This window comes from Poecilia reticulata, chromosome 15 (assembly GCF_904066995.2).
Source record: "Poecilia reticulata chromosome 15, P_reticulata-male-v2, whole genome shotgun sequence".
Classification (NCBI taxonomy): Eukaryota; Metazoa; Chordata; class Actinopteri; order Cyprinodontiformes; family Poeciliidae; genus Poecilia; species Poecilia reticulata.
The window spans coordinates 30,975,797-30,989,775 of NC_088844.1; the positions used below are offsets into that span (position 1 = coordinate 30,975,797).

At 53.9% G+C, this 13,979-nt stretch overlaps 2 protein-coding genes across 2 annotated transcripts; one reads left to right on the forward strand and one right to left on the reverse strand.

Annotated features, from left to right (window-relative positions):
- Window positions 1-5: 5 nt before the first annotated feature.
- Window positions 6-5,470, forward strand: syndig1 (synapse differentiation inducing 1). The gene is given in 5 exon segments (XM_081616032.1): window positions 6-143; window positions 244-1,678; window positions 1,681-1,862; window positions 3,940-4,050; window positions 4,607-5,470. Coding segments are annotated over 4 exon segments (555 nt in total). The 5' UTR covers window positions 6-143; window positions 244-1,575; the 3' UTR covers window positions 4,766-5,470.
- A 154-nt stretch (window positions 5,471-5,624) lies between these two features.
- Window positions 5,625-11,358, reverse strand: prph2b (peripherin 2b (retinal degeneration, slow)). Its single transcript, XM_008430515.3, has 3 exons — window positions 10,232-11,358; window positions 9,401-9,647; window positions 5,625-6,617 (listed from the first exon to the last, which is right to left on the reverse strand). Exons 1-3 carry the CDS (start codon window positions 10,810-10,812, stop codon window positions 6,411-6,413), a joined length of 1,035 nt encoding a protein of 344 aa, XP_008428737.2. The 5' UTR covers window positions 10,813-11,358; the 3' UTR covers window positions 5,625-6,410.
- Between the last annotated feature and the right edge of the window lie 2,621 nt (window positions 11,359-13,979).

A 13,979-nucleotide genomic window follows, 5' to 3' on the forward strand; every position in this document is an offset into this window, starting at 1 on the left:
TCTGTCGGCTCTCAGAAGTCCGGAGCTCCGTGGCTCCTCAGCGGGTCTCTGTCAGCTGGCTGCCCGGCTCAGAGCGCTCTGGGGCCGGTCAGAGGACGGACAACAACCCCTCAGATGAAGACCCTCATGCCTCACCTTGCGAGGTGAGTATGTGCGCTCGCGTGATCACAGGGATGACGTCAGAGCCAGTGTGTGGGAATTCAGTTCTCATCATGAGCTTCACGCATTTCTGCCTGTAAACAGCCATGATGGCGGGGGGACGTGGAGATTGTTCTGCTGCATGAACAGGTTCCGAACCGGGAGTCTGATCCAGAACTCAGGATGCTGAGATGGTCGCAGCGCTGCTTTATGTGGAAACCATGGCAACCAAGCAGGGCGCACAGGAGACCGAACCCGACCAGAACATGAGGATGTGACTGAGGCAGGCCGGGCCTCGTCAGAACTGGCATCAGGTCCAGCTTTAAATACAGAGTCAAACTATTTTAGTTTTAGAATATGATGGAACAGTTTTAATCCCAATTGTTTTCCTGCGAAATAAGTGCATGAATTCAATCCTTGGACCTCCATCACTCATGATATTTATGAATCGTTACATTTTATGTTAGTGAAAATACAGGTTTTATACTCAGTCTAAATTACACAAATTCAGCCTATTTTACGTATAAAAATAAGAAATCATGATATGCATAACCTATTATAATGGTTACAAGAGCGTTCAGAAATATTTTAGAAACATAAAAATTCAATGCCACATCCTGCAGATGACATTGTCTCAATGTGCCAAGCGACCTTTGACCTCATTTGGTTATTTCATCAATGAGGCAAAAGCAGATGAAAGTGTTGGTCTGAACAAATCTGCCTGTGAGGACGTTGTCCCTGTCAGCAGACCTGGACCTGGCCTGGTCCTGAACCAGATTCAGGCCTGGCGTCGTCGTGTCATTCAGGGCGAAGGCTGCATGGCGACTACAGCGTATCCACCCTGAGTCCGAGATCCGCTGCCCGGCCTCGGCCCGGTTCCAGGACCGGACCCGTCTGCGGCTCAGCTCCCGTATCGTCTCAGTCTGAGTGTTGATCGCCCTGCAGATCCCACCAACCCGGCAGCCATGATGTGGCCAAAACGGCCGCCAGCGTCTTCCCACATTCCTGATGATCCAGGTATCGGCCATCATGCATCCAACCATCTACATCTTCATCATCGACTGACGGCGTCGTCAGACACACGGTCTTCCACTTCCATCCAGGATCCATCCTGTATCCGGTGAAGGATGTCCCGTCGGGACACAGGACTCCTCTTTCCCGTTTCCCAGAGAAAATATTCCATCAGTTGCATTGAGAGACCAGCTGACCAGATCCATCATTTGCAGCTTTGGAAGCTGTTCAAAAGAAAGACTCTGAAAACAGACGCTGAGCAGGAAGATGGAGGACAGAGACGGAGACGGGGCGTCCTCCTCCTCAGAAGGACAGAGCAGACCATCCAGCAGAGGGTGAACTGCTGATGACAGCAGTGACAGCTTCCTGTTCCTATTCCAGGTCGCAGTCTGACCTCTGACCCCTCTGAGGAGCAGCAGCAGCGCCATGCAGGGCGCAGCAGCAGAGGCGGGGCCGACAGAACGTGGTGGCCTCATCGACACCCACAGGCCGGGGGCGGAGCCTCCCCAGCAGCTGGATCCCCGCGCCCTGCGGCTGGGGGCGGAGCCTGCTGCGAGACCACCTTCATCGAAAGCCACGCCCCCACCTGTTGCTCAACCGGATCTTCCAGGGAGACGCTGCGACGCTCTGACAGCAAGTTACTGGAGCTCAGTGGAGACGAGGCCAAGATTCCCCCGATAACCTTTGACCCGGTCAGGGACGAGGAGTTGGAGGTCAGCATCCATCCATCATCCATCCATCATCCATCATCCAGTGAGCCTGATGTAACCTGAGTGTGTACTGTGTGTGTACTGAGTGTACTGTGTGTGTACTGTGTGTACTGTGTGTACTGTGTGTACTGTGTGTGTACTGTGTGTACTGTGTGTGTACTGTGTGTACTGTGTGTACTGTGTGTGTACTGTGTGTACTGTGTGTACTGTGTGTACTGTGTGTGTACTGTGTGTACTGTGTGTACTGTGTGTGTACTGTGTGTACTGTGTGTACTGTGTGTGTACTGTGTGTACTGTGTGTACTGTGTGTACTGTGTGTACTGTGTGTGTACTGAGTGTACTGTGTGTGTACTGTGTGTACTGTGTGTACTGTGTGTACTGTGTGTACTGTGTGTGTACTGTGTGTACTGTGTGTACTGAGTGTACTGTGTGTGTACTGTGTGTACTGTGTGTGTACTGTGTGTACTGTGTGTACTGTGTGTGTACTGTGTGTGTACTGAGTGTACTGTGTGTGTACTGTGTGTACTGTGTGTACTGTGTGTGTACTGTGTGTACTGTGTGTACTGAGTGTACTGTGTGTGTACTGTGTGTACTGTGTGTACTGTGTGTGTACTGTGTGTACTGTGTGTACTGTGTGTGTACTGTGTGTACTGTGTGTACTGTGTGTGTACTGTGTGTACTGTGTGTACTGAGTGTACTGTGTGTGTACTGAGTGTACTGTGTGTGTACTGTGTGTACTGTGTGTACTGTGTGTGTACTGTGTGTACTGTGTGTACTGTGTGTACTGTGTGTGTACTGTGTGTACTGTGTGTACTGTGTGTGTACTGTGTGTACTGTGTGTACTGAGTGTACTGAGTGTACTGTGTGTGTACTGTGTGTACTGTGTGTACTGTGTGTGTACTGTGTGTGTACTGTGTGTACTGTGTGTACTGTGTGTACTGAGTGTACTGAGTGTACTGAGTGTACTGTGTGTACTGTGTGTGTACTGAGTGTACTGAGTGTACTGTGTGTGTACTGTGTGTACTGTGTGTACTGTGTGTGTACTGTGTGTACTGTGTGTACTGTGTGTACTGTGTGTGTACTGTGTGTACTGTGTGTACTGAGTGTACTGTGTGTGTACTGTGTGTACTGTGTGTACTGTGTGTACTGTGTGTACTGAGTGTACTGAGTGTACTGTGTGTGTACTGTGTGTGTACTGTGTGTGTACTGTGTGTACTGTGTGTACTGTGTGTGTACTGTGTGTGTACTGTGTGTGTACTGTGTGTACTGTGTGTACTGTGTGTACTGTGTGTACTGTGTGTACTGTGTGTGTACTGAGTGTGTACTGTGTGTGTACTGTGTGTGTACTGTGTGTGTACTGTGTGTGTACTGAGTGTGTACTGTGTGTACTGTGTGTACTGTGTGTGTACTGTGTGTACTGTGTGTACTGTGTGTGTACTGAGTGTGTACTGTGTGTGTACTGTGTGTGTACTGTGTGTACTGTGTGTACTGTGTGTGTACTGAGTGTGTACTGTGTGTGTACTGAGTGTGTACTGTGTGTGTACTGTGTGTACTGTGTGTGTACTGAGTGTGTACTGTGTGTGTACTGAGTGTGTACTGTGTGTGTACTGTGTGTGTACTGTGTGTGTACTGTGTGTGTACTGTGTGTGTACTGTGTGTACTGTGTGTGTACTGTGTGTGTACTGTGTGTACTGTGTGTACTGTGTGTGTACTGTGTGTGTACTGTGTGTACTGTGTGTGTACTGTGTGTGTACTGTGTGTACTGTGTGTGTACTGTGTGTACTGTGTGTGTACTGTGTGTACTGTGTGTGTACTGTGTGTACTGTGTGTACTGTGTGTACTGTGTGTACTGTGTGTGTACTGTGTGTACTGTGTGTGTACTGTGTGTACTGTGTGTGTACTGTGTGTGTACTGTGTGTACTGTGTGTGTACTGTGTGTGTACTGTGTGTACTGTGTGTGTACTGTGTGTGTACTGTGTGTGTACTGTGTGTGTACTGTGTGTACTGTGTGTGTACTGTGTGTACTGTGTGTGTACTGTGTGTGTACTGTGTGTACTGTGTGTGTACTGTGTGTGTGCAGAGCGATGACTCCTTCCTGCTTCCTCCCAGAGATCATCGGAGCCTCAGCGTTTTCTCCATGCTCTGCTGCTTCTGGCCACTCGGCATCGCTGCCTACTACCTGGCGCACCAGGTGAGGGGGCGGAGCCTGTGTGGGCGGAGCTTGTGTGGGCGGAGCCTGGGTGGGCGGATGTTGTGTTAACTCATGACCTCCTGAAGTTTCTTCTTCTCTTGTTGCTGCCCACTCCCCCCCTCCCCGCTCCGGTTGCTAAGTAACCGCTCTGCAGTCAGCCCTACTGAGCATGCTCAGTACGTGCTTGTTGCCAATAGCAACACTTCCCACACAGGAACTGATTTGAATAAACTTTATTCACCTTCCAGCCCAAAACAACGGGCGCCAGCAGCTTTCACGCTGTGGGTTCTGGTCCAGAAGTGGTTCTGATGTGAAGGTCTGGTTCTGACCCAGTGGGGTCCAGAGTCTGTCCTGGTGATGAACCGGGTCAGAACCTTCAGGTGGAATCAGAAAACAGGCTTTTACTTTTCTGACCTGGTCATTGACATTTATTTTGAAAGTCCAAATAAGTGGGGAAATATGGAGTCAGCATCCTGAGCGTTGCCATGGCGATGGGGGGCTACCAGCAGAACCCGGTGTCCCACCGCGGGGTCGTGACCCCTGTCTCTGTCTGCAGACCAGCCGGGCGGCGTCCACAGGTGACCTCCACCTGGCCGGCTCCACCTCCAGGCGGGCGCTCTTCCTCGCCGTTCTCTCCATCACCATAGGAACCGGGATCTACGTGGGCGTCGCCGTGGCGCTCGTCGCCTACCTGTCCAAGAACCAGAAGTGGTAGCCATGGCAACAGCAGCTGGATCTGGAGCCTCGGGGTTCTACGGGTTTTTGGACGTTTGTAAACCTTCATCATCATCATCATCATACTTTATCTGCCAGGTGGACGAGGAACCAGCAGAACCGCTGTGGTTCTGGTCCAGACGGTTCCGATTCCCACTGGGAGGTTCTGGTTGCTCTGAACTGAAGCTGGTTCTGGTTCTGTTCATGGATCTCACGGGCCAATGGTACCGGACCGGCCCAGCAGAACCATGTGGGCCGGGTTTCCCTCATTCAGCTGTGGACGACTGGTCCAGAAGGTTCTGCAGCTCTGACCCTGATGCAGGTTCTGCTCAGGTTCTGTTCTGTGGCGCCGAGAGGGAGCCACGCTGCCACCTGAGCGTCCAGAGCCGGACCCGACCCGACCCGGTCCCCCCCGGTGTTTCTTCCTGCGTCAGCAGAACTAATCTGTCCTCTGAGCTCATTAACGTCCTGATCCGTTTAGCTGCTGCTAATATGGGCCAGAACCAGCAGAACCAGAACCAGCAGGTTCTGCAGAAGGTCCAGAGAACTCAGAATGTCTGATGAGGCTGTGACCTTTGACCCAGGTGCGGTCCAGGTTCTGGAGCCGTTTTGGGCCGACCCTCTTCAGAACTGGTCTCCTGTGGTTCTGTTCATGACCCGTTTAGGTCCATTTTGTTCCTAAATAAATGTATTTTTAAATACTTGATCCTTTGATCTGAACGTCATTAAAGTCTTTGCTGACCTCTGACCTCTGGAAACAGACCTGGATCTCCAGGGCAGAACGACGTCTCCATGACAACGGGCTCGGCGGCGCCGCCTGCAGCTCATTGGATGAAGCTGAATAAAGACGAAGACGCTGATTGGTTCTGGACGTTTATTTCTAGGAGTTTCAGTCTGACTACAGGAAGCTTCGCCCTGAGCGCCGCCTGCCAGGCGCTGCAGACCAGCAGCTGGGACGGCGCCACTCTGACATCACTTCCTGTGAAATGGGACCTTTCACAGGAAAGGTCCCATTTCCTGTGAAAATGTGATGTCAGTACTGCCCAGTGACATCACTTGTTGAAACTTGTCATCTACTATCTGCTAGTAAAATACTCTGACATCACTTCCTGTTACTCTGACGTCACTAACAGAACACCTGGAGCAGAAACTCCAGATGTGGAAGTGTTTACCTGCACAGGTGAGTAGGAGGGTGACCTGCTCTATGGCTATCTGTTTCCATAGCAACCCACCCAACCGGTACCGACCGGTTCCGACCCACCCGACCGTCAGCGACGCACAAACTAAAATCTGGGCGTTAAAAAAATGTTTGGCAAGAATCCTCCAAAGCTGCGCCCCCTGCAGGACAAACTGAGACACTGCAGCAGGAAGCCAGGAGTCAGGGCTGCCGGGTGGTACCGGCTGGTACCGGTCGGGCTCAGGTCATCTGGACCTCACATTCTGTTACAGTCTGGAAGGAAACACACACAGGGCAGGGTGTGTGTTCAGTGTGTGTGTGTGTGTGTGTGTGTGTGTGTTCTGCACATGCTCAGTAGAGTCCGTCAGTCCGGGAAGCGGCGCCTCCTCTCGGCCCCCGGCTCTGGGGGGGCAGATGGCTGCAGTGGGGGAAGGGGATGGGAGACCTCAGGTTGCCGGTGGGCGGGGCTTCAGGTGGCGGCGACGTCGGGGGAGGCCCCGCCCTCCTCCACCTGGTTGGCGCGGCCGAAGGTCTTGACCTTGGACAGAAGGTCGGCCAGCGTCTCCTTGAAGCCTTTCTCCAGCAGCCAGCCCTCGCTCTCACACTCCGGGTTCTCCGGGTCGGCCATCGTCTCCAGGGCCGTGCTCAGGTACTTCAGGCCTGCCACGTCCCCCGCCTGGCGCACACACACACACACACACACACACACACACACACACACACACACACACACACACACACACACACAGGACAGGTGAGTTTGGACAGATCAACATGGTTCAGCTCTGCACCAACCAGCAGCTTCCTGTTCCTGCAGCTTTCTGAACCAGGAGCACAGCCCCCCTCTGCCCCCCCGCCCCCCCCTCCAGGTGAGCTCAGGTGTGTCCTTCAGCCAGTAACTTCAAGTCTTGAACTTGTTGTTCTGACCCAGATAACGGGCCTCTTAGGCAATGTCCCTGTCTTCCCAGAATGCACCCTGCTGCGGCAGATTAACCCCCCAGGAATAGTTTCTGCCCCCCAGGCAGATTACCTGCAGCAGCAGCAGCTCAGCCTGGACTCGGCTCAGTCCGAGTCCAGGCCGTCAGCGACTCGGACTGCGGCGGGTTTCCGTGACCGGTCCGGTTCAGAAGCAAACATGGCGGTAAATCTGATTAACGTGGCGGCGTGCCGGGTCACCTGGTGCCGGTTCGGTCCAGGTGTTCTGATGATCATCTTGTTTTAAACGGAGGATTAGGAACACAGCTGATCCTCCATGAACCCGTCCACGGGTTAAAGACGGCGGCTGGAGGAGGCAGGCAACCGGTTACCATGGCAACAGACCGTCAGGCCCAGATCGATGGTTCTGGATCCAGTTGGGTTTTGGTTCTTTTAATGTGTTCTGTCCGAGAAGCCAGCTTAACTTTCACAGGTGGAGCGTTGCAGCTACATCAACCCGCCAGCAGGAGGCAGGATCATTTCACGAACTGGAGCGGCACGCTGCAGTTAGCATGTTAGCATATTAGCTGATGAAGGCTGGCTTTGAGTCTTCATCACTGTAGGTTTTCGTCCATAACTTCCACCTTCGGAGGCAGGACCAGCTGAAAATAGAGGCTGCCTGTTAGCATGCTAAGAGCCGTCATTGGCATGCCAACGCTAACTTTAAAGCAGTTTTTATGTTCATGTGTTCATTGCCAGCGTAAAGGACAAGTTTTAAAGTTAGTTCTATGAAGAATGAAATCCAATTAATAACCTCGCCTTGTTAGCTTAACATGCCAAGGCTAATGTAATGCTAACTTTAACATGCCAAGGCTAATGTAATGCTAACTTTAACATGCCAAGGCTAATGTAATGCTAACTTTAACATGCCAAGGCTAATGTAATGCTAACTTTACCATGCCAAGGCTAATGTAATGCTAACTTTAACATGCCAAGGCTAATGTAATGCTAACTTTAACATGCCAAGGCTAATGTAATCCTAACTTTAACATGCCAAGGCTAATGTAATGCTAACTTTAACATGCCAAGGCTAATGTAATGCTAACTTTAACATGCCAAGGCTAATGTAATGCTAATTTTAACATGCCAAGGCTAATGTAATGCTAACTTTAACATGCCAAGGCTAATGTAATGCTAATTTTAACATGCCAAGGCTACCTTCAGGATGTTTATGACTCAATGTTATAGCGATATTAGTTTCTTTCTTTCTAATGTTTCCTTTGACGCTGTGAAGCCAGTTGAACTGCTCTGCCATCCGATGCTAACCGATGCTAACCAGAGGAACTCGTCTTGTATCAACGTCACCAACGGATCGAGCCTGTTTTGGCAGGAAAGGAGACCCTACGGTTTGAACGAGAAACGATGCAACTTGCATGAAAGAAAAGCTTAAAATAAGCTAACGACTTTGGTGAGACTTAGATCCTGAAACCAGACAGAGGAGGTTTCTGAATGTTTGCCTCTATCTGCTGCTACAGCAGTAGCATGCTAATGCTAATCCTTAATGTTAGTCTGTCAGGATTATTTTGTGAAGGTTTTTGCTCCAGTAAACGACTTTGAACAAACTTCTGAATGAATGGTACAATACATTGGTGGACACAGTTAGCTAAAAGGTTAGCTGTGGTTAGCTAAAAGGCTAGCTGCACTAACCCAAAGCACTAATAAACTTTAGTTTAGCTAATGCTGGACTAATAAAATCCAGCATGTATGATGAGCAGAACGTGAATAAACTGCCAAAACTGTTCATATGTGAACGACGGTACTTATCTAAATATCACCTTGGTTCGTGTTCATGCGTTTTTCTTTTATTTTGTCTTTTTATTGTCAATTGCTAAATAAAGTTTCTAGAAAAAAAGGGAAGGCAACAACAGGAAATGGCACTGCTGCATCTAAAACCCCTTCAAAGTAAGAGTTGAGTATAAATGTCTAACTAACCAAAACGTCAACAGATGTTGAACTTTATTCAACATCTGTTGACGTTTTTGGCAAAACTGAAGGAAATTTGTGCTTTAGAATTTGTTACCAAAAATGCTGAAGTACGAAATGAAAATCTGATAACTAAACCTGCTAGCATTAGCATTGGTAAGACGAACCTTAGCCTGCTAAGGCTAACAGCCATTAGCCTGAGATGTCCAGGGTGTTTAGTGGCCTGAAGCCTAAAGCTAATTTATAGCCACTGTTAATAAATCTATAATGGTTTTATGTAAATGTATCAAATAGCAGCTTGCTAACAAAGCAGAGCTCTGAGAACAACAGCAGATCAGCAACAGCTCATAGCCACCGTGAAGCACGGTGGAGGAGGGATGATGATGTGGGACAGTTTGTGGCTAATGGATTCCTGATAATGAAGCAACAGTTTTGACTGACCAGTGAGCTCCAGACAGACGTCACGACACTTCACTTACTCCAGTTCTGTTCCTTTAAGAACGCATGTGGCTGGCGCCGGAGGCTGATTGGCTGCGGCAGGGTGGGTGGGCGGAGCCTTACCTCCAGGACCATGGAGAAGATGAGCAGCGCTCCGATGCTGTTCATGATGCCGCTGTAGTAGGAGAAGACGGCCTGGCGGCAGCCGCGGCTCCAGATGTTCAGCTCCTCGGTGCGGTGGTCGTAGTCGTAGTGGGCGGAGTTATTGGTCAGGTGATGCTGGATGCAGGGGCGGGGCGAACCGGGGTTACAGCAGCTGAACGGGACGCTGTCCATCAGGTACTTCCCCTCCACGTTGCTGAGGACACGGCTGAGGGACAAACACACAGGTCAGACCCTGCCGGGGGGCGGGGGGGGGGAGAGGGGGGGGGGGGGTGGGGCTTAACGGGCTCTGCTCAGGTACAGATGGAGAATCATGGAGGGCTGACCTTCCAAACTGGACCAATCATGGAGGGCTGACCTTCCAACTGGACCAATCAGCACAAACAATACAAAACTCTTAAAAATCAGTGAAACGTTGCAGTAGCAGGGAGGTTCTGGTTCTGGTTCTGGTTCTGGTTCTAGCCCCCTAAGCCTTCACACCTGGTCAAGTTATCAGAGAGCTGATTGGTCCTTCAGTGCCTCCAACCACTTCCTGCTCCAGGACCTGGACCTCCTCACCTGAAAAACTCATCAGTTCAGGATCTGCTTTTCTTATTATTGCTGTGATGACATCATCAGTTTTATTGGGCTCTGTCTGAGTTTCTAACGGGTCGGGTCGCTGCAGAACCTTCCCCTGCTGCTGCGAACTTTGACCTCCTTAAGCCCAGGTTGGTCCCCTGCTGAGTCCCTGAACAAACAATCCACCTGCAGCTTCACCGGGAACCAAACCCCCGACTCCGTTCAGGTACTCACTCTTTGACCACGTCGTTGCTCATGTCCAGGTAGCGGCTGCTGACCCACTGGACCTCGAACCAGTCCCTGAAGTTGTTGTTTCCGCAGCAGCGGAACTCGATCTGAGTCATGTCCAGCGTCCGCTTCATGAAGCAGCGTCCCGGCGTGTCCGTGTCCTTGTAGAAGCGGATGGCGTTCTTCAGGCCCTCGGCCAGCGTCAGGTACACGGCGAACTGCATGAGGAAGCAGAGCAGCAGCAGCAGCAGCAGCAGCGCGTTGAAGCCGCAGCACAGCAGCATGTAGGGCCGCAGCATCGGCTTCATCCTGGAGAACTTCTGGGGGTCCAGAGAGTCGTGGCACAGCTTCCCCCCGAAGGCGTTGAGGCCGCAGGACAGCAGGCCCACCAGGATCAGCAGGTTGGGCACCAGGTGGCTCTCGTTGTTGTCCATGATCTCGCTCCTCTTCCTCAGCTCCACCTTGAAGAAGATGCCGAGGCTGAAGAGGATGATGCCCACAATGACGGCGAGCCAGTAGAGCATCCAGAGACCCTGAGCCAGCTTGACCCGCTTCTGCAGGTTGAACTTGAGCGACAGGAACGGCATGGCGTCGGTTCACAGCGCCGGTCCTGAACGGGTCCGCAGAACGACGAGACTCAGAGCCGCAAGCCGTCCCAGGAGCAGCTCAGGAACTGGACCGCAGGGCTGTGAGTCATGATGGGAACCGGCAGCAGGACCAGCGCGGAGCGGAGGAGTGAGCGGCCGCCTGGCGTCCTGATCTGATTAGCGGCGGATCATCTGAGGCTCTAATCCTCCAATTACTGCTAATGGGTTTGGAGCTAAGCAGCAGCTTCCTGTCAGACGGCTCACCTGGCCCCGCCCCCGCACAGGTGAGGATGCTGTTACCATGACAACAAGATGTCAACAGTAAACACGTCATCATCTATCAGTCCATCAGAGGACAACAGGACAGACCGGACACAACGTAGCAGGCAGCCGTCCCTGGTAGTCATGGTGACCGCCCTGGGTCCACTGCCAGCAAGAGACAAGCCTGGCTGACTCTGCGGGCGCCCAATGTCCCCCAATGTCCTCCAATGTCCTCCAATGTCCCCCAATGTCCTCCAATGTCCCCCAATGTCCTCCAATGTCCCCCAATGTCCTCCAATGTCCCCCAATGTCCTCCAATGTCCCCCAATGTCCTCCAATGTCCTCCAATGTCCCCCAATGTCCTCCAATGTCCTCCAATGTCCTCCAATGTCCCCCAATGTCCTCCAATGTCCCCCAATGTCCTCCAATGTCCTCCGATGTCCTCCAATGTCCTCCAATGTCCCCCAATGTCCTCCGATGTCCCCCAATGTCCTCCAATGTCCTCCAATGTCCTCCGATGTCCCCAATGTCCTCCAATGTCCCCAATGTCCTTCCAATGTCCTCCAATGTCCCCAATGTCCTCCAATGTCCCCAATGTCCTCCAATGTCCTCCAATGTCCCCAATGTCCTCCGATGTCCTCCAATGTCCCCAATGTCCTCCGATGTCCCCCAATGTCCTCCAATGTCCTCCAATGTCCGCCAATGTCCTCCAATGTCCTCCAATGTCCTCCAATGTCCTCCAATGTCCCCCAATGTCCTCCGATGTCCCCCAATGTCCTCCAATGTCCTCCAATGTCCTCCGATGTCCCCCAATGTCCTCCAATGTCCCCCAATGTCCTCCGATGTCCCCCAATGTCCTCCAATGTCCCCCAATGTCCTCCAATGTCCTCCAATGTCCTCCAATGTCCTCCAATGTCCTCCAATGTCCTCCAATGTCCCCCAATGTCCTCCAATTCTGCCGGGCCTGGATTGAATCACTCATAGCCCACCCGCTTTAGCCTTAAAGCATGTGGGTCCAGGAGGCTCCTGCATGTTTTATTCTCTCCCTGGTGATAGAAACAACCTTTCAGCAGGTCAATGTTCCCCTGAGGCCTTTAATGACCCTCATTTGATCCATGTGTGTTAAACCAGGGAGAGACTGAAACATGCAGCAGCCTCCAGGACCCACTCTGGGCCTCCAGGACCCACTCTGGGCCTCCAGGACCCACTCTGGGCCTCCTGGACCCACTCTGGGCCTCCTGGACCCACTCTGGGCCTCCTGGACCCACCTTGGGCCTCCAGGACCCACTCTGGGCCTCCAGGACCCACTCTGGGCCTCCAGGACCCACTCTGGGCCTCCAGGACCCACTCTGGGCCTCCTGGACCCACTCTGGGCCTCCAGGACCCACTCTGGGCCTCCAGGACCCACTCTGGGCCTCCTGGACCCACTCTGGGCCTCCAGGACCCACTCTGGGCCTCCAGGACCCACTCTGGGCCTCCAGGACCCACTCTGGGCCTCCTGGACCCACCTTGGGCCTCCAGGACCCACCTTGGGCCTCCAGGACCCACTCTGGGCCTCCTGGACCCACTCTGGGCCTCCAGGACCCACTCTGGGCCTCCAGGACCCACTCTGGGCCTCCTGGACCCACTCTGGGCCCCCTGGACCCACCTTGGGCCTCCAGGACCCACTCTGGGCCTCCAGGACCCACCTTGGGCCTCCAGGACCCACTCTGGGCCTCCTGGACCCACTCTGGGCCCCCTGGACCCACCTTGGGCCTCCAGGACCCACCTTGGGCCTCCAGGACCCACTCTGGGCCTCCTGGACCCACTCTGGGCCCCCTGGACCCACCTTGGGCCTCCAGGACCCACTCTGGGCCCCCTGGACCCACCTTGGGCCTCCAGGACCCACTCTGGGCCTCCAGGACCCACTCTGGGCCTCCAGGACCCACTCTGGGCCTCCAGGACCCACTCTGGGCCTCCTGGACCCACTCTGGGCCTCCAGGACCCACTCTGGGCCTCCAGGACCCACTCTGGGCCTCCAGGACCCACTCTGGGCCTCCTGGACCCACCTTGGGCCTCCAGGACCCACCTTGGGCCTCCAGGACCCACTCTGGGCCCCCTGGACCCACTCTGGGCCTCCAGGACCCACTCTGGGCCTCCTGGACCCACTCTGGGCCTCCTGGACCCACTCTGGGCCTCCTGGACCCACCTTGGGCCTCCAGGACCCACTCTGGGCCTCCAGGACCCACTCTGGGCCTCCAGGACCCACTCTGGGCCTCCTGGACCCACTCTGGGCCTCCAGGACCCACCTTGGGCCTCCAGGACCCACCTTGGGCCTCCAGGACCCACCTTGGGCCTCCAGGACCCACTCTGGGCCTCCAGGACCCACCTTGGGCCTCCAGGACCCACCTTGGGCCTCCAGGACCCACTCTGGGCCTCCAGGACCCACTCTGGGCCTCCTGGACCCACCTTGGGCCTCCAGGACCCACCTTGGGCCTCCAGGACCCACTCTGGGCCTCCAGGACCACTCTGGGCCTCCTGGACCCACTCTGGGCCTCCTGGACCCACCTTGGGCCTCCAGGACCCACTCTGGGCCTCCAGGACCCACTCTGGGCCTCCAGGACCCACTCTGGGCCTCCAGGACCCACCTTGGGCCTCCAGGACCCACCTTGGGCCTCCAGGACCCACCTTGGGCCTCCAGGACCCACCTTGGGCCTCCAGGACCCACTCTGGGCCTCCAGGACCCACCTTGGGCCTCCAGGACCCACCTTGGGCCTCCAGGACCCACCTTGGGCCTCCAGGACCCACCTTGGGCCTCCAGGACCCACTCTGGGCCTCCAGGACCCACTCTGGGCCTCCTGGACCCACCTTGGGCCCCCTGGACCCACTCTGGGCCTCCAGGACCCACCTTGGGCCTCCAGGACCCA